This window comes from Notolabrus celidotus, chromosome 2 (assembly GCF_009762535.1).
Source record: "Notolabrus celidotus isolate fNotCel1 chromosome 2, fNotCel1.pri, whole genome shotgun sequence".
NCBI lineage: Eukaryota > Metazoa > Chordata > Actinopteri > Labriformes > Labridae > Notolabrus > Notolabrus celidotus.
In genome coordinates this window covers 11457064-11483244 of record NC_048273.1, presented here as the reverse complement: position 1 = coordinate 11483244, position 26181 = coordinate 11457064, and the positions used below count along the sequence as shown (strand labels likewise).

General features: G+C 39.0%; 3 protein-coding genes across 10 annotated transcripts in view; all 3 read left to right on the top strand.

Moving 5' to 3' along the window:
• Positions 1 to 1591: 1591 nt before the first annotated feature.
• Positions 1592 to 8595, top strand: LOC117832559 (calreticulin-like). Its single transcript, XM_034711746.1, has 9 exons — positions 1592 to 1797; positions 2470 to 2571; positions 3131 to 3334; positions 3514 to 3608; positions 3701 to 3910; positions 4990 to 5103; positions 5275 to 5418; positions 5585 to 5677; positions 7696 to 8595. Exons 1-9 carry the CDS (start codon positions 1704 to 1706, stop codon positions 7909 to 7911), a joined length of 1272 nt encoding a protein of 423 aa, XP_034567637.1. The 5' UTR covers positions 1592 to 1703; the 3' UTR covers positions 7912 to 8595.
• A 2068-nt stretch (positions 8596 to 10663) lies between these two features.
• On the top strand, positions 10664 to 22528 carry rad23ab (RAD23 homolog A, nucleotide excision repair protein b). Of its 3 annotated transcripts, XM_034676763.1 has the most exons (11): positions 10664 to 10886; positions 13425 to 13506; positions 14064 to 14143; positions 15200 to 15657; positions 15894 to 15940; positions 16752 to 16879; positions 16975 to 17149; positions 18659 to 18843; positions 19074 to 19220; positions 19666 to 19686; positions 19818 to 19920. In XM_034676763.1, exons 1-10 carry the CDS (start codon positions 10818 to 10820, stop codon positions 19684 to 19686), a joined length of 1392 nt encoding a protein of 463 aa, XP_034532654.1. In that variant the 5' UTR covers positions 10664 to 10817; the 3' UTR covers positions 19818 to 19920. The 3 variants fall into 3 exon arrangements, with proteins under 3 accessions (XP_034532654.1, XP_034532647.1, XP_034532662.1); XM_034676756.1 differs by lacking the exon at positions 19666 to 19686 and having other exon boundaries at positions 19818 to 22528; XM_034676771.1 differs by lacking the exons at positions 14064 to 14143; positions 19666 to 19686 and having other exon boundaries at positions 19818 to 22528.
• A 1400-nt stretch (positions 22529 to 23928) lies between these two features.
• The window catches only part of eps15l1a (epidermal growth factor receptor pathway substrate 15-like 1a), a 48518-nt gene continuing 46265 nt past the window's right edge, over positions 23929 to 26181 (top strand). For 2 of the 6 annotated variants that reach the window (XM_034710133.1, XM_034710125.1), the window contains exon 1: positions 23953 to 24008. In XM_034710133.1, the coding sequence (XP_034566024.1) occupies positions 23982 to 24008 (27 nt within the window). In that variant the 5' untranslated portion in view covers positions 23953 to 23981. Of the gene's footprint in view, positions 24009 to 26181 lie in introns of all 6 variants that reach the window. The other 4 variants (XM_034710163.1, XM_034710139.1, XM_034710147.1 and 1 more) reach the window with 4 other exon arrangements.

Below are 26181 nucleotides of genomic sequence, written 5' to 3'. Positions count from 1 at the left end.
GATTCAGATTCAGACAACTTTATTGATCCCAAGAAGGGCAATTCATTTATTCATAGCCTACCATACAACAACCATACAACATTTAACATCTACAACACATCCATCATATATACATGCTACATGCTTCAACCTGTTTCCCACTCTGCCCAAACATACAAAAATTCACTGTCCAACCTGAGATAGTGTGTTGAGCTACGTAACATTTGTTTCATTCCAGATGAACATTTCAAACTAAGTTGTCTGTTCTTGGAGTAACTTAGTTTCTGTTTGTATTCCATGGTATAGTTTTTAGAGTTCTCAAGTAATGGTTTCGAAATAAACAGAATGTAACAGAATGTACTCCTATGTGTTAGCAAGAAGAATAATTCTGCTGAACTGGAAACAAAAAAACCGTCCAATGTATCTAGCTCTAATGAATGATGTAATGATGCATTTGCAGTTAGAGAAAATAAAATTCCTCCTGAGAGGAAAGATATATATTTTTTACTCAATATGGCAGGCGTTTATAGACCACTATAACAAAAACAACCCCATGTGAAAAATAATAACTTAGCAAGATCTAGGGCACTTTACATCCTCCAAGTTGTATTGTTGTAATGTTGTAGAATTATTTCTGTTTAAATCTATTTTTTATGTTATTGTTTTGGTATTTTATTTTACTTGTGTTTTGTATATCCTTTGGTTTTCATTTATACATCATTATTATTATTATTTTTTGTATGCTAGTTTGAGGCATGGATAATGATGTCTCAGACTTTTGCCATTTGTATGTGGAAAAAGAAAAAAGCCAATAAAGAGATTAAAAAAAAAAAGGAATGTACTCCTATGTATTTTTGACTGCACATATTATTATTATTTTTAAATACATCAATCAATCAATCAATCAATCAATCAATCAATCAATCAATCAATCAATCAATCAATCAATCAATCAAGCTTTATTTATACAGCACCTTTCATACAAATCAAATGCAACCCAAAGTGTTTTCCAGCTATTGAAAAACGAGAAAGAAGCAGCAATGAAACAAGCAAGACATATTAGGGGACAATAATCATAATAATAAGAAAAATAGTAATAATGCAAATTAAAAATAGGAACAACATAAATAAAATTGAGACCAATGTACACCAAAAATAAAATATGTGTAATTAAAATAAGTTAAAGCATCAAAATTAAGAATAATGTTTTGAGATTTTTTTAAGAAGTACTTTAAATGCTTAATAATTATTATAAAAAGCAAGTACTTCAGGACTTAAACTCAAGTAATAATTTGACAGACAACTTTCACTTGTATTGGAGTAATATTTGACATGAAGTATCTATACTTTGACTAGAGTAATGACGCTGTGTACTTTGTCCACCACTGGTGCTGGGCGATATTGAAAAAAGATTAATTTGACGTCTACAGGCTTGGTATGTGATTCCCCGACTTCCATTAGCAAACCATGCGCACGTTATTTCCCGAAGTCCATGAACGCATCAGGACAGCCAGCGTGCCCACTCTCCGATCTCCGCCCGATGGAACCCGAGTGTTCCCGAAATGTAACTCGTGGTCTCCTCTGATTGGCCAGACGCCGGGCCAATGAGAGGCGGCCATCTGTGCAGGACTCGTTGCTGTTAAATTTCTCAGGTTACGTTTCCTCCTCGCTGTATTAGCTGATTTCACCTCTAACCTCTCTGGCACTGGACAGAAGCAGCCGTCATGAAGCTCCCCGTGGCAATCCTCGCAGTTTTTGCATCGATAACTGTCTCTATTGACGCTACAGTCTACTTCAAGGAGCAGTTTCTGGATGGAGGTGCAGTATAACCTATCACATGTCTGCTTGCCCTGTGTATGAATGATCATGTTAGAGTTGCTGTATTAACTGAATTGAGGAGATACTATGAGGGATCTTCCTCTGGGTCTGCCCTTAGAAAGAACTCCTGTCTCAAATAACCTTACTGTGATAGTTTGTGCCTACTAAAATAGGCCAGGCCAGCTTTCCTTAGTAAAGTGAGAGGGGTTTAGCTTAAAACATATAATAAAATATAGTGTAACAGAGAAGTTACACAAATGTTCTAATGTTCAGAATTAAAATAAAGGTTGTGTGGATTTAGAAAGACAATGAAATAGTGCATGAATTCTGTAGATCACACCTTTTATTTGTGACTCCAAATCTTCTTTCACTTTTGTTATCGAGATTAACCTTTAGGAGTGCTCTTGAAGTTAAATACAGATTACAGAGCTGTAGATTTTTTATTTCTATTCTATTTTACAAGGAACACTTAGAAAATGTTACTTAAAATATTAGTTTAAAAAAAATATATATATTTTAATTATTTAAGAGAGACACTACTTTATATTTACACCCTTTTTAGGTTAAAATGCTGTATACATGTTACAATGAATTTGAAATATTTGCTGCTTTAGTTTCAACATACTCGTAAAGTCAGGTCGTAACCGGTTGAGTTTCCTGTCTGTGTTCCAGATGGATGGCAGAGCAGGTGGGTCGAGTCAAAGCACAAGTCTGACTACGGCCAGTGGAAACTGAGTGCTGGAAAATTCTACGGGGATGCTGAAGCTGATAAAGGTAATTGTTTTATGATCAGACAATGATTCACTTGTATGTACAGGTATTTGTCTTAAAAAGTGCATTTGCCTATCTTAGACATTTGCAGATAGTGCCTTATGCAAATGTATATAAAACAGGTTTACTTATGTATATTACTGGATCTTGGAGAGCCTTTCAGAAATGAGGAAGTGGCCGATGCTGTTAATGATGAGGTTCTGTCCAGGACTGGAATAACCTGCCTTGGGTGACAATGGGGCTATCAACACCCCTATCTCTTAACACTTTTCTGTATTGTTGGCCCCAGCTGTAGTCTTCAGTTATCTTAATGAATAAAAGTTATTTTAAGAACATTTAAGGTATCAAAAAGATGTCAGCCAGAAACCAAAGGTGGCAGGTTTGAGGAAGTATTTCAGGTCTGAGCTGGTGTCGGAAGATTAGTTGGTATCGCCTCACTGCCTAAGCAAGTCTTGAGCAAGACCCTGGATGCCAAAACTACTTCACCTTACGCTCTGCTGCTCCCTCTTTGCAAACAGTTCTGTCCTATTTTTCTGATTTTTGTTATTTGCACCTTCAACAGGTGTCCAGACAAGCCAGGATGCCCGCTTTTACGCTGTGTCATCCAAGTTTGAGCCGGTCAACAATGAAGGAAAGACCTTGGTGGTCCAGTTTACCGTCAAGCATGAGCAGAAAATCGACTGCGGAGGCGGCTATGTAAAGATCTTCCCAGCTGACCTTGACCAGACCGCCATGCACGGAGACTCACAGTATTACATCATGTTCGGTGAGTCATATTTGTTTTGTAAAGGCACTGAGGTCCCACCCAAGGACACCACTGTTTCAGGACAGAGCACTTTGAAGGATGCTTGGAGGATTTTTCTATTTTTTCCTGTTTTAATGCCATCTTGAGAACTTTTTAAAAAAGAGATAGAATAAAAAACGTACCCTCTCCTGTGTCTCCAGGGCCTGACATCTGCGGATACAGCACGAAGAAGGTTCACGTGATCTTCAACTACAAGGGCCAGAACCACCTCATCAAGAAAGACATCAAATGCAAGGTAGCTACAGTGTGAAGTGTTTGTCACAATGTAGGATTCTGTCTTTTGTCGACACACAATTTAAGACTTCCTCTTCTTCTCTCTCTTTCCAGGATGACGAGCTGACCCACCTGTACACACTGATTCTGAATCCAGACCAAACATACGAGGTGAAGATCGACAATGAGAAGGTGGAGTCCGGCTCCCTGGAGGAAGACTGGGACATGCTGCCCCTGAAGAAGATTAAGGACCCAAATGCCAAAAAACCCAGTGACTGGGATGACAGAGCCAAGATTGACGACCCCAGCGACACCAGACCTGAGGTAGGAGAACAATTGAAGATCACATTGTATTGTTAAGTTCATTGAGCATCTCACCTGCAAGAAGAGGGCGTTGTCAGACACCCTCCAAGATCTCAATCCTGTTTTTACTGTCAACACTGCTGAGATTATCTGTAATGACACAATGCATGCGACAATACGCTTTGGGCTGCTCCCAGGAAGTAAGTCTACAGTGTTTGCTTAAGTTGTTGAAGAACAGAGGGAACATCTTAAAATCCTGTTCCTCAAACATAGTTCACAAACAAGGCTCACTTGGATTAGGCTTTTCTAATCCTGTTTACTTTTCAATGTAGTTCTTAGCAGCCATTTGTATTCAGTACAAGTGAACAAGGTTTATATTTATTTCAATCAAGTTCAGTTTTATTTAAAAATAAAGGTAATATGTACAAGGTTGGCATAATGATAAATATTCATGTGATTAACTTTGTGCTGATCATGTGATTGAAGTTTTATCAAGTAGCCCCCCCAGCATGCATACATTTCCCTACCTCTTACCCTGCAATATGATTGGCTGTTCCATGCCGACTTCTTTTTTTGTTTAATGTTTAGTGGGGTAACTAGCGTTTAAGACACAGTAGTGCCCCCTCCCTTTCCTGTGGTTGGGGGGATGTAATTACATGTTTAAATATATCAACGTTTTATCGGACATTTGTTCTATTCATATTGAGAAAAATAAGATCACGATAATTATCGTTATCGGTTTATCGCCAAGCCCTAGGCAAAAGTCCTATTTCACATGCTCTGTATAATATCTGGTGTTCTACATTCTCTTCTGCACTTTAATCCCTAATAAAAACAAGATGTTACAGATAATTTGGTCAGACATGTAGATAATTCTTTATTCTAAATATAATCAATGGCAATTATACCAACTCGGCAATTGTGAGGAATAAATAAACCGAGCATTATGTTTTAAGTCTGATGCTGAAAGTAGTTACATCTAAGAAGATCATGCTTTTACAACAATTCTAAATGAATTATAAGGTAGCTTTGAAGATCAAAAAGTATGAAATGAATTAAAAACTTCAGTTGAAATAAAAATGACCCTGTCTTTTTTCCAGGAATGGGACCAGCCAGAAACCATCACTGACCCTGATGCCAAGAAGCCTGAGGATTGGGATGAGGACATGGATGGAGAGTGGGAGCCTCCTATGATCACCAACCCAGAGTTTAAGGTCAGGCTTCTACTGCTGAGGACAGGGTCATGACCTTTGCAATTATGATTACCAGTATTTGTAAAGAAAATTATTTTCAGGGTTTGGGTTAGATTAGGGGTTCTTTCTCTCAGGGTATTGGTCTAATAACCACCATCATCACTAGTTAACCCTCGCATGATCTCTTTTCAGGGTGAGTGGAAACCAAAACAGATTGACAACCCCGACTATAAGGGCTCCTGGGTCCACCCTGAGATCGACAACCCCGAGTACACACATGACGCAGAGATGTACAAGTTTGATAACATCGGAGTGCTAGGCCTGGATCTGTGGCAGGTAACGATCGATACAACCTCAACTTGTCCTAAAGTTACCTACAGCCTTGTTTCATGCTATGTGGTACAAACAAATGATATAGTTGAGTTGAAACAAGATTAGAGGAAAGGTCGTTCATTGGTACACATCAGTTGGGTAACGTTATGTGTTTGGTGTCTTTGTTCAGGTTAAGTCTGGCACAATCTTCGACAACTTCCTGATCGGTGATGATGTCAAGGAAGCAGAGGAGTTTGGGGCACAAACCTGGGGAGTCACTAAGGTAGGAGTTTACCCGAAATATTGAATGAAGTGATTACCATGGATGATCAGTTAATTCCAGAATAAACAACACTATTTTTGTTACTTAATAGGTCCAAATAACTAAGCTCACATAAATAATAAAAATGATGATGATAGATAAGGAAAATAATTCTCATCCTAAGAAACCAGGATGATCCAATCAGAATTTTTGATGGCCGCAGATGAACCTGCGTGTAAATGTTAAAAGTTTTGGGTTGCCTGAACTCTGGTAGAGAAGTGTCCCAGCATGATTGGCAAACAGCCAAGCATGCTTGGACTGCATCCAGTCCATTGACTTAAGCATGACTGTCTGGAAAAACAAATGATTCTTCTTTTTTTTATATAACTATTTTATTTGAAGTGGACAATATAGTATTTTTTATGTTTATGAACTAAGGGTTTTAATTGAACTAATTACATCAAAAATAGGTTAAAATGTTGTCTTCACTGTAAACATGGTTGTCAATCAATCAATCAATCAATCAATCAATCAATCAATCAATCAATCAATCAATCAATCAATCAATCAGACTTTATTTGTAAAGTGCCTTTCATACAATGATTTTGCAACACAAAGTGCTGTACATAAAAATAACAGAAGACACCCCATCCCAATCCCAACCCAAGGCCTGACCCCAAACCCACCCCACAATCCATGTGTAAGGTTAAGAACATGATATATAATAATAATAATAATAATAATAATAATAATAATAATAATAATAATAATAAAAAATAATAAAAAAGAAGTTGCTGAAAAAAATGAGGAAACACTTTCATGATATCTTAATGAGGAAACACTGGAGGTAAAATAAGGTGTTGAACTCAACACAGGAAATGAAACTCACCAAATAAAATAGATTGCTAAGATAATAAAGTGCAAAAATAATAGACCAGTAAAAGAAACTAAGATGCTACACTGAAAGTAAATACAGCAAAGTAAAACAGAATACAATTTTAAAACGCTGGGAGATAATCTGTAAAAATCCTAAAATGCTAAAATCAAATTAATAGCTAAATAAAATAATAAAAATAAAATAATAAAATGAAATACTAAATCAATAAATAAAAATAAAAAAATAAATCACAGTACATAAAAAAAAACAGTTTAAAAAAGTGACTAAAATTTGGACTAGATAATAAATGAATCAAGTAAGATGAATAAGACTATTATAAGAATAAGACCAAAAAAAAAGCTAAAAACCTGGCATGTTGTGAGGTGACTTATTCCCTAGTTGTTGCTTAAATGTATATTCCAATCATAAGACTGGTCTGTAGTTAGGAAAACCCTGAGAAAACAGTCAAAATTAAGCACCATTTTTTAAATACAGGTAACGAAGGGATCACAGAGTACCAAGTTAAAAAATGTTAAATGGTTTGCTGAGTATTGCTAATGTTAGCAGAGACTCAGTCCTCCTTGCAAGTTAGAGCCTGCATATCCCTGTGCTGGTTATGTAATGAGTCAGTTGACTGGTTATGTGCCAGTTTAACCTGATACAGCCCTCATACAACTTTGGCAGTATTTTGATCTAGTAAACGGGGTCAAAAAGCGCCACGCTACAAGATGTCATCTGTCATTTGTGCTTGTTTATGTCTGGGTAGTAAAGCATTATGTCATTATGGCACTTGCCATTGACCAGAGCTAATGGCAGGTGGATGTAGGGCTGGGTGATAAAACCATTAATATTGTGATATTATTTTTCTCAATATAAATATCACAAATGTACGATAAAACGTTGATATATTTAAACCTGTAATTACACCCTTCGTGAAAATAATCAATATCGACTGATGTGAAAATGCTATCTTGATAAAATATTTTTCAATATCGCCCAGCACTAGCTGGCTGTGCTATATTACATAGTTAGAAAAAAGCATTCTGCAAGATAAAGATGAGGTGAATCAAAAGTGTGAGGTATAGCCATCCAAAAGTAAACTGGATCAACATTATCACCAACCTGAGCTCAGAACATCACAACATTTTCTCTTTTCTTACAGGAACCAGAGAAGAAGATGAAGGATGAGCAGGAGGACGTGGAGAGGAAACTGAGGGAGGAGGAGGAGAAGAGCAAGGCAAAGGACACTGAGGGTGATGATGAGGAAGAAGAAGGTGAAGAGGAGGAAGATGAGGAGCCAGAAGACGAAGGGGAACACGATGATGAGGATGCTGGTACAGAAGAGGACAATGAAATCGTAGAGAAGGACGAGTTGTAGAGAAAGGGGGATGATTTGTGGACTGTTGGTTTCTCTCTGCAAGTTCAAACTTATGATGAAAAATCAGCGACAGCCCTATGGACTCTGTCCTTTCATACAGCAGCCTTTTATTCAGGTGTAGGGGAGGGTGGGGGGTGAAAGGTAGGGCCAGGTCGTTCTTTTTTTTTTTTTTTAAATCAATTTCCTTGTTGCTTTTTTCAGGTTCCAAATTAGAAAAAGGAGAAGGGTTTACATGAGGTTCTTTCTGTTTGTGTGTCGTCTTCGGTTGAGAGTTGAATAATTTAATGTGATTTACTGAACGCGGTCAGTCCCATGGTGCATGTGCAGTCGCACAGAGCCCATTAATTTTATTATTGCCTTGATGGGATGACCAGTAAACGGAGGTTCTGTATCGTCTGGTTCTTGCACTTTTATTTCTCCTATGTGATTTAGAACTGTTTGTTTTTTTATTGACCCGCTTCATAATTTATTCAATCGCAGATTCCCTAAAAATATGTCATGTCCCAAAGCTCTAATTTCAGACTTTTCCAACCAGGTTTCCTTGTGTGAGTGATGTGTTTATGGAATGAGACTGCATCAGACAAACTGTGATTTTTATTTCCTCGTTATTCTTCTGAATGAATGACTGTCCTGTTGTGCACACTGTTTGAGTTTCAGAAAATAAATTCGAGCTTCTCACAACAAGCTGAGTCCTAATTTTTAAGTAGTGTTATTTTCAGTTTAGAATCTTTGTTCTATCTTATTTCATGTGTAGAAGTTTGTGCAGCCATGTTTGTGGTGACTCTTTCGTATTTCAGCATTTTAACCACAGACTGTATAAAATATGGACGTAGTATCCGTGACATCACCCATCTGTTTCTGAAGCGCTGTTTTGAGGCCAATCGGAGGCGGCAGCCATATTGCTGCTGTTGAGCGACTGGGATGTAAAATGGCAGGCTTTGAGCCTCCTAGCCAACAGCTCCAGTGTTCCCGCTTGTCAATCAAGGAAGACTCGTAATCTCAATATCTTAAAAATTGCCACATTAGAAAAAAGGAAGTCACATAGACATGAATGGGAAAAAGATGATCTTTGCAGCAGAAGTAAACATGTTTACAGCCTGGTACAAAAGATGAGTGGAGTCTGGATAGCTAATTTCTCGATCAGCTCTCACTGTGAGGGGGGTGAATTTTTCTCTAATGCGGCCATTTAAAGGATATTGAGATTACGAGTCTTCCAATGAGAGGCACAGCTGCCTGCGGGAACACTGTAGCTGTTGGCTAGGAGGCTCAAAGCCCGCCTCTTTACGTCACACTGGCTCGACAGCAGCAATATGGCTGCCGCCACCGATTTGCCTCAAACAGCACTTCAGAAACAGATGGGTGACGTCACGGATACTACGTCCATATTTTATACAGTCTATCATGCCGGTCGAGAAATGAGCTGTCCAGACTAAACTCGTCTTTTGTACCAGGCTGTAAACATGTTTATCTCTGCTGTAAAGAACTGGCTTTTTTGAATTGGTGTGTATGTGGTTTCCGGTACTTCTGGAGCCAGCCTCAAGTGGATCCTCGATGAACTGCAGTTTTTAACACTTCCGCATTGGACTCATATTTTTACACCGGAGGTTGCCGCTTGGGTAAAACCACTGTGATAACTAACCAATGGTAGTGGTGCATTATTTTTCAAAGAATTGTTAAGACAGTTTGAGTTTACTCATGAACCATTGCCTTGGGCAGAATTGCTAAAACTCCAGGCAAACAAAACTCAAGGGCTGGCCAGTGTGCAGCAGACTGTGTAGGCAAAACTGTGTGGTTTTAATTTCCATATTACGGTTGAATGAAAATGGTTTTGATGAACCAAATGAGTAGGAGATGCAACTTGTATCACTAATGAACTAATTAGTGTGGCGTGGATCCAGAGTGTACAGGAATCTGAATACAGGGCTCTGACAAAACCCTTCAGTGACTGGAGTCACAATAACTGCCTCCTACTGAACTCCTCAAAGACAAAGGAAATGATAGTAGATTTCCGAAGATCCAGGCTCTGCCATCAGCTAGTTAACATTCGAGGGGTTGACATTGAGGTGGTGCCAACCTACAAATATCTAGGTGTACACCTGGATAACAAGTTGGTCTGGTCCCTTAACACAGATGCACTCTACAGGAAGAGGCAGAGTGGCCTCTTTTTCTTAAGGAGGCTCAGATCCTTAGAGATCTGCAGAAAGATGCTGCAGATGTTTTATCAGTTTGTGGTGGCAAGTGTGTTATTCTATGCTGCAGTCTGCTGGGGAAGCAGTATAAAACACAAGGATGTGAGGCGACTGGACAAACTAGTGAAAAGAGCTGGCACTGTGATTGGAACCAGGTTGGACTTACTGGGGGCTTTGGTGGAGAGATGCACACAGAAGAAGCTAGAGGCCATTCTAAATGACACAGATCATCCACTTGACAACTTCTCTGTGGACCAGAGTAACAGTGGCAGTGGACGGCTCATCTCTCTGCGCTCCAGGACTGAGAGATACCGGAAATCACTCATCCCTGCAGCCATTAGGCTTCATAACTCTCTAGCCAATGGGAGATGAGCAGACAGATACCTGAATTACTTGTTTTATGTGATTTTTATAATTCTATCTGCCAGGCACCTGAATTTCCCTTCAGGGATTAATAAAGTACATTCTATTTCTATTTCACCTCTGCTTGATTTTGATATTTCCGACAGCCCTTGAAGGCAGCACTGTGTTGTACCTTACCCACAGCCCTAGATGGCGTCCTAGCTTAGCGTGCGCCTGGTTCCTGAGACAGCTGAGTCACACATACATATAGACCCAGATAAATAGATACTGTGCGAAAAAGAGGGGCTACTGTCTGGAAACTGCTGTGAAAACACTGACTACTGACCCCAGCTACTTCTGACACTGCGTCGAAAGATGCTGACGATAACACTGAAGACTCTACAACAGCAGACGTTCAAAATAGAGATAGACCCAGAACTGACGGTGAGTAGAAGTTAACGGGGCTGAAGTAAACACGGTCAGGCCGGGAGGGCATAGAATAGACCATAGCATAAGGGAATGTGGCTGTAAAGGCTACTCATCACTATACAGGGAGAAGTAGGTTCAATGTATTGTCAGTGGAAAGTCATAGTACGTGAATGTGAAGAATATGTTGTCAAACAAGTTAGCAATTCCGCAGAATCTCTCTGTAATTAAATGAGTTCATGTGAGGTAACGCAGCCGGAGTTAGCGCGCACTACACCGGAAGTGATCTTGAGTCTCTTCAAGGTAAAAGCGCAACACTTTTAATTTATTTACAAATAATTCAAGGATTGTAAAATACTTTGGTTAAACGACCTTGAAGTAAGGATACATATAGTCTTAAAGCGTTCGACTTGTTAAATTGAATATAAGGTAATTTCTATGAACGCTAAGCCGGAATGGAGAGTTTTAATTTGAAAAACAAACCGGAAATGCTGCATATGTTTTCTTAAAACTTGACAATGTTTGACTTGTTTCAGTTTGAAAGCATGAATGACGATGCAATATTTTAAACCTCGTGTGTGTTTATGTGGAAAAAGGGAGAGACTTATTGGTAAACAGTGTTTACAGACGAGAGCAAAGTTCTTCTCATGCTTTTAACTCTAAATCTTTTATCACCTAGGAGTTTATAATGGGTGAAACCAAGCAAAAAAATGTGTTAATAAAAGTCATCTACACTACACTTAATAATATGAAGCATTAAGCATATTTTCAGATATTAATACCATTATGTAAAAAATGGGAGACATTATGGTCAAAGATGTATTTAAAACACAATTACACATTCTTTTATATTTATGTTATAGCTCTACTAAAAATACTTCCCGGCCAAAGTCACAAAACAAATATATCCTGGGAAAGAACAAACACATTCCCAAAGAGAGAAAAAAGGTGCTAAATGCAACAGTTGACTACTGACATACAAATACACAAACATTGTACAAAATCATATTGCACAATTATAAGACAAGCACACTTTTTTGTGTCCACTGTCATCCCAAATTTGAAGATATAAAGGTCATTGACTCAAAGAGTTTGTTTAAGGGACAAGAAAATTAATTACAGCAATGTAATTAACCAGTCATTAATAGATACAGCAACATTATCTACCAGTTTACAGAAAATAAACTTCTGCAAAGATCTACCTTTTATAGTATGAATGTCACTATGTACAAAGAAACCTTGGTCAGTAGACCCCCAAAATATAGGTGCCAAAGACTGGCGTCCCCCACTGTCCCTCAAAGTGATTTAATATAACTTCATTTAGCTGGTCTGCAGAAAATTAGCCTAGCTATATGAGCATGTGGCTGTGTTTCCTGTGCTGTTATGTAGAGCTGGGCGATATTGAAAATATTTTATCACAATAACATTTTTCATATCAGTCTGTATCGATAATTATCAGGATAAATATCAAATAATTATTTCATTTAAATTTAAAGGCAGATTTTTGCCCCAGAGTGAAAGTTGAAGGAACCAAATGGTTTGTTGGCTTGTGTCTGGGATTTAGTTCTCTGCTAGACTACTTGAATCGCTCATTTTTGACAGTGCTAACAAGAAGCAGGTCTTTTATGTAAGATGATATTTTAATGAATGTTTTGTTTGTAGATTTGAAGTTTTCTTTAATGTTGGTTGGTACCTAGTGTTTAAGGCACATTAGCGCCCCCTCTCTTTCCAGTGGTTGGGGGCGTTTAAATTGATCACATTTTTATCGAACATTTGATATATTTATATCGAAAAAATTTATATCATGAGAATTATCATTGTCTAATTATCGCCCAGCCCTACTGTTATGAATCAACCTACTGCTACTGATGCTTCTGATAATTAACTGTTCACTAACCTTAAACTTAGGAGTCATCTGGCAACAAAGAAAGGCAGAAAACTAATTCCATTTTCTATTTTTGAGGTTTTATTTCAAATGTAGCCACTATTTTTGTCATTATTTTTTACTATAATGGGTAAAATTTACTATTTTTAGATAAGTTAAAAAAAAGAAATCATTCTAGGAGACATCACACAACTCCCCATTTGTTTCTCGCAACCCCCCAGGGGGTCCGGACCCACACTTTGGGAACCCCTGGTGTAGACCACCAGATGTGGCTTAATCCAGGTTTTCATGGCAACACATTTCAACAGTACATCATTAACCTTAAACCTAAAATTAGTGTAACGATTTCTTAAAAAAACAAGGTAATTTTCAGGACACATTTTAATGTGTTTAACATTTTCACTACTTTTTTTAAAGTTATATTTTTGGGCTTTTTTGCATTTGTTGATAGGACAGCTGAAAAGAGACAGGGAATGTGGGGAGCAGAGAGTGGGGGAAGACATGCAGCAAATGGTTGAGGTAGATAGTTGAACCAGCGACAGCTGCGACGAGGACTCTGTACAATGTGGTGCATGCTTAAACAGCTCGACAAATGGCGCCCAAAGTTCCTTCACTTCTAAAATGCAGTGTTTACATGCAGAACCAATGATCCATCTGTTCATTTCTGTCAGGTTGATGCCCTGAAGAAGAAAATAGAGGAGGACAGAGGAAAAGATGGATTTCCAGCTGCAGGACAAAAACTCATCTATGCAGGTGAGAGCATAGATGAAGAACTCATTTAAACATCATATTGGTTTAAACCACGGCCAGAGAAAGTATTTTGTTTTGAAAATTGGAAGATTTTTTTTAATGAAAGATGTATGGAAACAAGGGTTACATTTGACAGTATTCATAGCCACAGTAGATTAGCTATTGAAATAAGCTAACGATGAGTTTGAATGAGAAGGAACATAGTTATAAAACAGCTGTTGATTCATACAGAGCAGCAGTTTTTTTCTTGGTAAATAACATCATTTGATGGACTAGTAAACAGGGCTCTACTTGACATTTTGACCCCCACCTTGTTCCATGAATGCTAACTGTAAGTACTTGTTGTTCATGTACTGTGACTTTAAGTTACAGTTAATACCGTACAAAGTTCTCAAAAAGTCACTGCACTAGAATTGCAGCAGTGGGAAGAGGACTTTTCCACTGCTGCCTTGTCTTTATAAGTTAATGTCTTATTTCTTAATTCTTTTAATTACCTTACTTGTAGTTCAAAACATTCAAAAATTATTTTCTGATTTCTTGTTTCTCCTTGCATGTCTCAGGCAAAATCTTGAATGATGACACTCAGCTCAAAGACTACAAAATCGATGAAAAAAACTTTGTGGTGGTCATGGTTACCAAGGTCAGTGTCTCTTCAGATTGTGTTTTTTTAGAGAGTCATGTTGTACCAACCTTTTGTTGCTCAGACTTGAAAGTCTGTTTTTATTCATAGTTTAATTGAAGTCACTTTGACTTCTCTGTTTGTGATATTGGTCTAGATTTCTGTTATATTAAAAACTTGGTTTACACATAAAGTCTTGAAGCAGCTGAGGGGCGTCTCTCTTGTCAGGCTTTTAACTTGAAGCAGTTTTGGCATATCCAACATTGTACTGATTTCAGCTGTAACTTCAGTGTATTTAGTTTAACGTGTACAGAAAAGACACCAACAGAAGGAGGCTGTAACAATATGACATGAGTCTCTTCTTAAGGAGTAGGCTGCAAACGTACGTTTATGCCATCATATTGTTATGATATCAATATATTTAGTGCTGGGTGATATTGAAAAAGATGTTATCCCGATAACATTTTTAATTTCAGTTGATATCGATCATTTTCACAATAAATATCAAATCATTCTTTCTTTTCATTTTAAAGGCAGATTTTCTTCTCCTGAGTGAAAGTTGAAGAAACCAGACAGTTTGTTAGCTTGTATCTGTGTCTTAGTAGTCTAGTAAAGAGCCAAAAAATAGTAACTAATGAAGTTTAGTGGCCTTTCTTGTCGAGCATGTCTTCACTCTGCTTTGAGCTGGTAGGTTTTGCGTTTCCTTTAGTGTCGCTGTCGCACGTTTCAGCTGTGTTTACATTTCCTTCCAAACGTCTTTAAGTCTGCCTGTCTCATTGCTTCTAAAAGTGTTTTATCCTTTTTAAATTTCTACTGCACTTCCCAGCCACCAACGTTATTGATTCACCATGTCAGACATTGATCTCTTCAGGGTTGTAATCTGGCCTTTTAGCATCAGTCTGGCTTTATTTTCAGGAATTTCTTGAGCAACAGTTTCTATTTCTGACATGATTTTCTACAATGACGTAGAACTTTAGATCTTAAAACTTATCAGCCACGTCAATTTAATCAATTGCAGCAATCTGTTTTGTTATCATAACCACAACACTAATCATTTTTGCTCAAATATCTTTCCAGCCTAAACAGACCCCGCCTCCTCAAGCAACTGCTCTGCCAAATTCCCAACCAGCTGCAGCTCCAGTGCCACCTTCAGTCTCAGGCCAAGAATCGTCCTCTGGCTCAACGCAAGTGCCCTCCACACCGATACAAACAGTGTCTGCACCCACACCTGCCCCACAGTCAGTGCCTGCCTCTGAAACCCCTTCCACAATCCCAGAAAACACGCCACAGGTCTCTGATAAAGCAGCAGCAGCAACAACAGCTGTGGACTCAAACACAGCCCCGGACTCAGCACCAGCCTCTGCTGCTGCTGCATCTCTGGCTTCCAACCCTGCTGCAGCCCCTGAGGATGCTAAGGCAGACCAAACCTCGGCCCCTGCTGACGGCCCAGCGCCTGCTTCCCAGCCAGAGGAGAAGCCAAGGGAAAACCCTGAGACTGAGCCACCTGCCACCCCTCCAATTCTCTCTGCTTCCAGGTTGGAGGATGACATTTTGCACTAACAATTTCTACATTTTAATTTAACATGCTAAACATAATATCAGCTAATCATCAATGTGCATAAGTCAATGTCATTGCCCATTGTGCCAGATGCAGCCTCACAGACTTTCATGTACTTCCTGCTGTGTTTTTCAAAAAGGCATCTTAATGTAATGTGAGATTTGGAAAGTTGATTCACTCAGTCTTTTTCTTTCCTTACGATTTCTCTCGAAGCCTTGTTGATGAGCTAGGACTCCTTGAAGAAGCAGCATCCATTCTTGGTAAGACATCCGTGTCTTTGCTTTCTACAGTCACTTTTTTTAATCTGCCAAACCAACTCTTTGTGAAGTGATTTTTATAGATGAAGAGCTATGTTTGCTTTTCTTAGTTAATATGATGTGTTATGCAATCACGTCTAAAGAAAAAGGGAACCTGTGTCAATGGCCACATTAGGACAAATAAATCTGATGGTAGTAGTAGTGCTGGGCGATATTAAAAAAGATGTTATCACGATAATATTTTAAATATCAGTCGATATCGATAATTTTCACAATAAATATCAAATTATTCTGTCATATCATTTTAAAGACAGATTTTTTTCTCCTGAGTAAAAGTTGAAGAAATCAGACGGTTTTTTAGCTTGTATCTGGGATCTAGTAGTCTAGAAAATAACCAAAATATCTTAACTAATGAAGTTTAGTGGCCTTAAATGTCGAGCATGTTCTCACTCTGCTTTGAGCTGGTTGCTTGTTTCAGCTGTGTTTACATTCTGTTCCATGCCGACTTCTTCTTCTGTTTAATGTTGGGTTGGAACGTTTAAGACACACTAGCACCCCCTCCTTTTCCAGTGATTTGGGGGTGTAATTACAGGTTTAAATATATCAACATTTTATTGCACATTTGTTCTATTTATATTGAGAAAGATAATACCACGATGATTATCGTTATAATTTTATCGCCCAGCTCTAGATAGTAGTATTGATGTACAACATGTAGTTGCTGTGTCATAAAGGTACAACACACCCTGTTAGTTTCAAATGTTTTCCATCAACCTCCCTGGTCTCTTTCACACCTTTCTTTCTGTTTCTGCAGTGACAGGTCCAGCTTATGAAAACCTGGTGTCAGAGATTATGTCTATGGGTTACGAGCGGGAGCAGGTAGTCAATGCACTCAGAGCCAGTTACAACAACCCAGACCGAGCAGTAGAATATCTGCTCATGGTGAGTATTGAGTATCCAACCAGCCTGTGTGCTGTATTTCCTGCTCGGTCTGTGACTATATTCTAACGTGTGTAGTTAATACTTTTGGTCTGCAGGGTATTCCAGCAGAGGCCAGTGATCTACCACCTCAGGAGCCAGTTAGACAAAGTGTGCCATCCAGCCTCCCTGCCCTGACCACACCACAACTACAACAGCAACCCCAGGCACCCCAGCAGACCCCAGCGGCCCCAGCAGCCCCAGCGGCCCCAGCGGCCCCAGCGGCCCCAAGCAGTAAGAGCACTCATTTATAACTTCCATCTGTTCTAATGTGTAATATTTGTCGGCCATATTGGACCTGAAAAAAGAGCCTGCTTTGGGAGCATAACCTGAAAGGTCAATCAACCAATCAATCACTTTATTTGTAGTCCCAAATCACAACAAACGTTATCTAAAGACGCTTTTACAAACATAGCCGGTCTAGACCACTCTATGTTAAATTATTAAAAGACCAAAGACCCAACATCAAGACATGATGCGATCCGGCCCGCCTCTTACTGACAGGACTCAGTCTTATCTAATCTTAATCCACCATGAGCATTGCACCTCGTTGTATTTAGCAAGTTACAGCGGCAAGGAAAAACTTCCTTTTAACAAGCAGAAACCTCGAGCCGGACCAGCCTCATGTTAGACAGCCATCTGCCTCTACTGAGTTGGGGTTGGAAAGAGGGATAGAGGAGAATAAGAGAGAGAGAGATGATAGGTGAAAAAATAACCCTGTACGAGGGTGCCAGTTGGCCTAGCGGTTCAAGCTTGTGCAGCCCATGTGCTGAGGCTATAGTCCCTGTCGCAGTGGTCGCTGGTTTAACTCTCAGCTACAACTGTTTACTGAAGGTCACCCCCCACGCTCCGCTCCCCACATTTCTTGTCGCTCTTCAGCTGTTTGATTTAAAAAAGGCAAAAATGCCCCCAAAATAAATTTACCAGGTGGAGTATGCTTTGCTGTCTTGAGTATGGTAGTATAAACAACATTAACACGAAAGCTGCATTTTGAATTCCTTATCAAACAACAGAATGTAAACTCCTTGTTGCTCGGGCAGAAAAGATCACATGCTAAGATTGTTTTCATCACTGATGTTATAGTCAGCCAGCTTTATTCACTGATGTTATAGTCAACCAGCTTTATTCACTGATGTTATAGTCAACCAGCTTTATTCACTGATGTTATAGTCAACCAGCTTTATTCACTGATGTTATAGTCAGCCAGCTTTATTCACTGATGTTATAGTCAACCAGCTTTATTCACTGATGTTATAGTCAACCAGCTTTATTCACTGATGTTATAGTCAACCAGCTTTATTCACTGATGTTATAGTCAGCCAGCTTTATTCACTGATGTTATAGTCAGCCAGCTTTATTCACTGATGTTATAGTCAGTCAGCTTTATTCACTGATGTTATAGTCAACCAGCTTTATTCACTGATGTTATAGTCAACCAGCTTTATTCACTGATGTTATAGTCAGCCAGCTTTATTCACTGATGTTATAGTCAACCAGCTTTATTCACTGATGTTATAGTCAACCAGCTTTATTCACTGATGTTATGGTCAACCAGCTTTATTCACTGATGTTATAGTCAACCAGCTTTATTCCCTACTCTAAGAAGAAGCAGGCACAAGTGGCAAAAAATTCAAACTAACAACATATGGATTGTAGGTTATGGGATTGTCCCTGTTTCCTGGAAATTCACAACTATCAAACTAAACATTTACAACAACTTTACCTGGCTAATCCTCTCCCCAGCAGGGTCAGTGTCTGCCATCCAGCCTCCAGCTGCTGGCGGAGGCTCCTCGACTACAGGGAACCCTCTGGAGTTCCTAAGGAACCAGCCACAGTTCCAGCAGATGAGACAGATCATCCAGCAGAACCCAGCCCTCCTCCCAGCCTTGCTGCAGCAGCTGGGCAGAGACAATCCGCAGCTGCTGCAGGTACCACACTAGTATGCTCAGTGGGTTTCTGCCTAGGAATAAAGTCTGTCTGTTACTTTTTATGTGTTTCTAGAAACTGTTGACAGATGTGTTGTAACTTTGAGAGAACATGATCACGTTTTTTTTTAAGACTTTCCAAGTATTGAAAGATTGAAAGAACGCTGGGGGTCTGGGAAACTGTATATCAGCTATGTCTCAGTATTCACATTTTTTATATTAATTACTTTCAGCAAATCACACAGCACCAGGAGCAGTTTGTGCAGATGCTGAATGAGCCACGAGGTGGAGACACGGGAGGGGAGGGCGCCGAGGCCCAGGGGTCACCACAAACTAACTACATTCAGGTCACCCCACAGGAGAAGGAGGCCATTGAGAGGGTCAGTAACCAGTGTCTGTATTAATCCTTGATAAACGGTCTCATTGTCTAGATAACTGCACAACATGCGCCATGATCAAAATAGTGAGCCCAAGTACATAAACCTACAACTTACCTGAGGATGTTCTAATAGTTTAATAATGTCTTTTAGTCTCTTGTCTGACGGTAACACGATGTCAGATGACTAATTGCCACTTTCGAGAGAGCTACTGGTCCTCCACGGCCACCGTCACTTAGGTAATGCGAATGGTTAGAATCGGACCACTAGATGTCGCTAATATACCCATTTCTACACACTGCACCTTCAAAGCAAAAAAAAGTAATTTATCCATCATGAAATAATTTCATATAAATGCAAAACCAAGAATATGTAAATCAATGTAAAGGGCCACAAGAAATAACACTCTTAAACTGCCTGTTGTTTCCACTGCTCTATTGTCTAACAGCCCAGAAAACCACTGAGATAAGTAAGTAGACATGTAGCAACACATCCAGCAACAGTGTTTTTAATACAACTGTAAGATGAGTGTACCACAGGAGCATTTGTTAGATGTCAGTTTATTCCTGTATCCTAATCATGTAACGTGTTGTGTTCCAGTTAAAAGCACTGGGCTTCCCTGAAGGCTTAGTCATCCAGGCTTACTTTGCCTGCGAGAAGAACGAGAACCTGGCTGCTAACTTCTTGCTACAACAAACATGGGACGATGAGTAACTTCACATCACCTGACACATCCCCGTTGGACAGAGGGCTGGAGAGGGGACGACAGTGCTGTACACAGTCAACAAGGGAGGGAGGAACAAGGAGAGCGAGAGCATTTTTTTCTCATGCCATGTGACTTTGGTCTAATGATAGTGATGATGATGAATACATGATATTATGATCATCATATGAGCTCACACTGAGCTGTGCCTCACTGCTGCTACATCATTACAGCTGCCGCTTGTGCCGAGTGAGAGAAGTCATGCCAGTAAATATCACAACAGTCTGCATCACCTTCACTGATCAACAGGCTTTTATTTAGAGAGATTTCTTTGCAGTTAGACCGGACAGTTACAGTTTGTACACCACAGAGTGTGACTGCAGTGAATACATGACTACAACCTATTCCAACATGAGCCTGTAACTTGCCCTTCATGTTGGATTCACCTGTTAATGTGATGCAAACTGTTGACCTCATTGTTTGAGAGCTAGCACTGCTTTATATCAAAGTTCAGGTCTGATCAACTCATTTTCTCTACTTCTTCATCCCAAACACTTAAAGTATCTCAGACCAAATGAGTCCAAAGAACACAAAAGTATCGTCAGGTTTAGACCTTTCATCAACAATGCAGACTTTGATGTGTGGTTCTGTCTATGGAAAATATATTATGCAGGCTATTTTCAATTGCTGTAGTTGTGATATGCCTCTGCCTATCCTTCCTGCAAGGAAAAATCAGATGAAATGATTTGAAAGAGGAGCAAAAAAAATACTAAAAGTGATAAAAAATATCACTGAATTACAAATATTTGAGTCATAATTGTAACTTATCCTTTAAATCCACTGTGTCTTAGTATTAGGGCTGGGCGATAAAACGATAATGATAATTATCGTGATATTATTTTTCACAATATAAATATATCAAATGTATGATAAAACATAGATATATTTATACCTGTATTTACACCCCCCAACCACTGGAAAAGAAGGGGGTGCTAGTGTGTCTTAAACGCTAGTTCCCACCCAACATTAAATAGAAGAAGAAGTCGGCATGGAACAGCCAATCATGTCGCAGGGTAAGAGGTAGGCAGGCTTATAGATGTTTGGAACGGAATGTAAACACAGCTGAAAAAGGGACAGCGACACTGAAGAAAACGCAAAACCTACCAGCTCAAAGCAGAGTGAAAACATGCTGGACAAAAAAGGCCACTAAACTTCATTAGTGAAGATATTTTGGCTATGTACTAGACTACTAAATCCCAGATACAAGCTAACAAACCGTCTGGTTTCTTCAACTTTCACTCAGGAGAAAAAAAATCTGCCTTTAGAATGATATGAAAGAATGGTTTCATATTTATTGTAAAAATTATTGATATTGACTGATATGAAAAATGTTATTGTGATAACATCTTTTTCAATATCGCCCAGCTCTATATAGCACCACACAATTTGGACTGTAGGATTCAAAAATCACCATTTAGTACTTAATGAAATTGTATTCGAGTGTAATGGTTAAGTGCTGTTTTATTGTTTGTGTTTTCTTTCTGTCATAAATGGGCTTCCAAAAACAGTAGACATGACTTTCAAATCCAATCTATCTGCTGTAGGCCAGTGGTTTACTTCACCGCTAACATAACTCTGCAGTCTATTTGGAACGTACAATGCTAGGGGTAGAACTTGTTTGTGCAGTTGTTTTATATTTTGCGGGACAAGAAGGGACACAAATTCACAACTTTGCTTGAGCTGTCATCACCCTCTTTCACTGTGGAGGGTTTTATGTTTTTGTTTTTCAGATGCAAGATCTTGAAGATTGACTATAAAGTGCCACATAGCATGCTTTGTTAGCTCAATATTTGACTTTTTATTTCAAAGATAGGTTGTGTTTTGTCTCCTTTGCTGGAAAACGAAACAGTCTAATGCTCACTTTAACACTGTCTGTTTCTCATATTACATCTTCTATGCATCTTAAAGTTGTAAGAGTTTGAGCCATTGCTCCCTCATGCCTTATCGGTTGCTAAAGACTTGAACACATTCAGTGTCATAAATGGTGTTGTAGTTTACTAGTGTTTCAGGTATTTCACAGATGTGTCCTAAGGTCTGGTGATCATCATTAAAGTTGTGATTATTTATAAATAATCACTTATTGTTTCAAATCAAACTAAAGGGAATTTGAATTTGTGCTAGAAGCCAAAACAAAACTCAAATATTTTTCCAGCTTTCGGCATGTGCTTGCTGTTTCTCCTTTTAATTATCCTTATTGTGTTTGAACTGGAAATGTCTGAAGTTTTGTATCATGCAATGTAAATGGGGTATACATACTTTGGGATAAAAGGCACTTTACTGTGACAAAGGCATCTCCTTAGCTGTGAGGGGTTGTTGGTTGCATGAGATTGTTACAGAGTTATTTATAGCATGGCAGCAGGTTAGCAATGATGAAGCCACCAGTGTGGTGTTGCTCTGATCTCAGTCTATTTGTTTTTACCCTTTTTGTCCATGTTTTGTTTTCTTTTTTGAGTTTGTATAAAACATGTACAATCTTAAGTACACCATTTTGCTGATTAGTTGTGGTTTGGTTTCAGCATTGTGTAAAATAAATGGCTTTTACAAAGTGGGAGAGACAAGTTGTTTATTTGTCGTGAATAACTTAATAAGCATGGGGGACCTTTCTAGACTACAGAACGAAGGAAACCAAATGAGGTTTTTGCATTTTCCCCAAAAAACAGGAGAGATTTCTATTTTCCTGGGACAACTGGTGAAAAAAGGGCAATTCTGGGAAAAACAGGATGGGTGACAACTCTAGTTTCCACCACAATTGGAAAATCAGTTTTTTAATTCGGAGTTAATTATTCAGAATTAAATAAGTCAGATTTTAAGTTTTCTCCTTCACGTTTACATGGAAATAGTAATTCCAAATTGAGGTTTTCATGGAAAACACGTTTCATCGTCTTTATTCAATTCCGCTTCAGGTCTGGGGGTTGGGAAGGGTTCTGATTGGACAGGGGCGGGCGTGACGTATTTACGTTTACCGGAAGAAAACAGACTCCAGTTCCTGCTTTTTTCATTTTCGGAGACCACACAATAAGTACAACTTTCGCTTTGATTTTGATTATAGGTTTGAATAAGCAGCTCGACACATACATACTGCTTCACTTTCGTCAGCTGAGGAGGAGAAGAGAGATAGATGACCGGAGAAGGGAGGCAGAAGACCGGACTTTGGCGAATCAAAGGAAAAGGGGACGAGCATGCGCAGAACGACCGGAATTAATTTAAAGTGGAATGAACGTATACATGATAGAGGAGTTATTCAATTTTGATTTAAAATCAGAATAAACCAGCCACTTACATTGGATTTAAGTTTAATTCGGAATGGTCATTTTCATTCGGAATTAGGTGTTTACATGGTCATTTTAAATCTTTTTAAAGAGGATTTAATTTTAATTCTGAATTAAAGAGGAATTAAAAGTCTCATATAAACGTAGCCACTGTTGCTTGAAATTAAAACATTTAAAACTGCTGTTGGTAGTCCTGGAATAAACATCAGTTCAGGAAGAGATTTCGAATCTCAACACTACCCCACCACGCCGGTTTTCTCTCGCTATACCCCTCTCCCCCCCTCTCGCTGCTCCTGTAAGCACCGCCCACAAACAGATCTGAGTGGCTCTGATTGGTCAGAGCTGATGGGAGCAATTGGAATTTATAGATTGCTGGAAAAAGAGGCAGAGATCTTGCCATATTCTCACAATGCCTAATTTATTATTGGCTGTTGATGAGTGTTATGACTTTTTTTTGTCAAGCACAGCAAAAAATAAGTAGTTTTTTTTTTTTACCCCAATCCTACCAACTGCAGCTTTAAAATGTATACATTTTCTTATAAATGTTAAAGCATAAGTAAAGAGCTTACACCCTTACAACAGACCTTTTAAAAAAGATGCTTCTTTTGCAGAAAATGAAGGTTAGGTCTAATAAAATCTTAACTGGAGTTTCGGTTCGGTTCGGGTTTGGCCGCTGAGGGGAGTGTTGCCTTGGAGAGGGAGGGTGGGTGCGTTCCCTCAGCAACAGGGAAGATGGCAGCTCTCACATCTCTCACCCAGGTAAAGATGCGGATATTTACAAATCAAATTAAAAGCTAAGATATTTACCAGCATCATGACACAGTATGTCTCCTTCATGACAATGTATTCTGATGTTTCTGTGGGCAGACCTTGAGCTCGCTCTAACGTGAAGGTAGAATGATGTCTGTGGAATAAAGGCCTGATTCAGACCGTTAGATAGCTACAGCTGGGGCGAGCTAACATAGCAGTGTAGCAACAACCCTACGATATAACAGACTTTAAACTTGATTATTACACATGCTAAGATATTATGCATCATGAGCACTGTACACAGAGTTGAGACAGACTGGCTTGTGCACGTTTCTTTCTGTGAATCAAAGCATTCAAGATATTACGGTTCAGTCCTGCAGCTAGCAAAACCCGAGCTAGCCGGATAAACATGCTCCTCAGGCTAGAGGGCGAGCTAACCTGAGCTACACTGAGCTATGATTGAATTAATGATGTGAGTCAACTCACTAATCTTCATGTACATTGTCAGCAAAGTCAACGTTAAGATTGATGAACACCCAGGGGAGCGATATTCCTGCCTGCAGCGATTGCGCAACAGTCATTATAGGGGAATTGAGTTGGTGTGTGATATCTTTGTTATTGATTGTGAGCAGCAAAGCTTGGATGTTATATCACTTCAACAAGAAACTGTGGTCAACGAGTATTTGAATCAGCTAGATAGATGAGTCAGAAACATTACAGCTCACACACTTGTTATTCCAGCTGGCCGAGGTGTAAGGTTAGCTCTGAAGTAGGGATGTAAGGATACACTCAACCCACGATTCGATTCATACGATTCTCGAGAAAACTGTATTGAACTCAAAATTTAAATAACTATTATTTTGTTTCAATTCTCAGATATGGACGGTTGCAATAAATATTTTTTCTCTTATATTTATTTGTAAACAAAGTAATCCTATTTCAATTTTAAGTTGTGTTGTAACTCAAATAAAACCACTGCACACTTTTTTCAAACTAAAATCACCATACCATAAAATACCTTGTTGGAAAATTTCAGAACAATTATACAGAAATGGAAAGTGAACAACTCCCAAATTAAAGTATTAAATATTAAAACAAATAAGGTAGATCTCTTTGAATTAGGGATGTAAATTTCAAGTGTTTTCCGTGATCGATCTTTGGAAATGTTAACGATCAATTATTGTTTAATCATTAAAAAAACATGAATGTTTTCCACGCCAAAATAATGCCAAATGCGTTTTTTCCCCTTAAAGTTGACATATTATGCTCTTTTTCATCAAAATATATTGGTCTAAGAGGTCCACAAAACATGTCTTTAGAGTTTATTGCTCAAAAAAACACTTTGAAATCAGATTTTGGCATGCCTGTAAACCCCTCTTTTTCAGCCCTGCTCAGAACAGGCTGTTTTCTGTCTCTGTGCCTTTAAATGAGAATGAGCTCTCTGACCACGCCCCCTCAAGAAGTTGATGTGGCCTCGGCTCTCCAGCACGTTGATCTAATGTTTACATGTTAGCTGAATATACACGGCTGCTCACAGACCCACGTTATTTCAACCCTCTGAATTTGATCCAGAATCTGATCCTGACGGAGAGGTGAAACCGACATTTGTGTTTATTAAGACAGCCTACAACTAGCATGCCTCCCTCCTAAGCTCCTTGTTAGCACACATGTGTGCAGGTGATGAAAAATGGAGGAGGACTTGAATTGTATTTTATACAGTCTATGGGCTGACCAAGATCCGAGTTCTGACTTCCGTTACACACAGGATGGCGTTGTGACATAAGAAAAACACTAAAAACTGAAACGGCTGGTTTCAGCACACATTTACAGAAAGGTGGAGAAATCAGAACGGGGCAGAATGGACTTTTTTCATTTTAGGGGGGTTTGCAGACATGCCAGGGAAACATATTTCAGGTAGAGAACCATTAAAAAGTCGATTTTGCACGATATGTCACCTTTAAATCAAATTTTCCCTCACGACCCAATGTATAACTGACGGTATTAAACAGCTACGGATCATAATGAAGGCTGATTTATACTTCTGCATTGAATCAACGGCGTACCCTACGCCGGGGGTCCGCGTAGCTCCCGTACCTACGCCGAGGCCTACGCACGTAGCTGACGTGCACCTCCTCCAAAATGTAACTCCACATAGAGCCGACGCGGACCGCAAGCTCTGTGA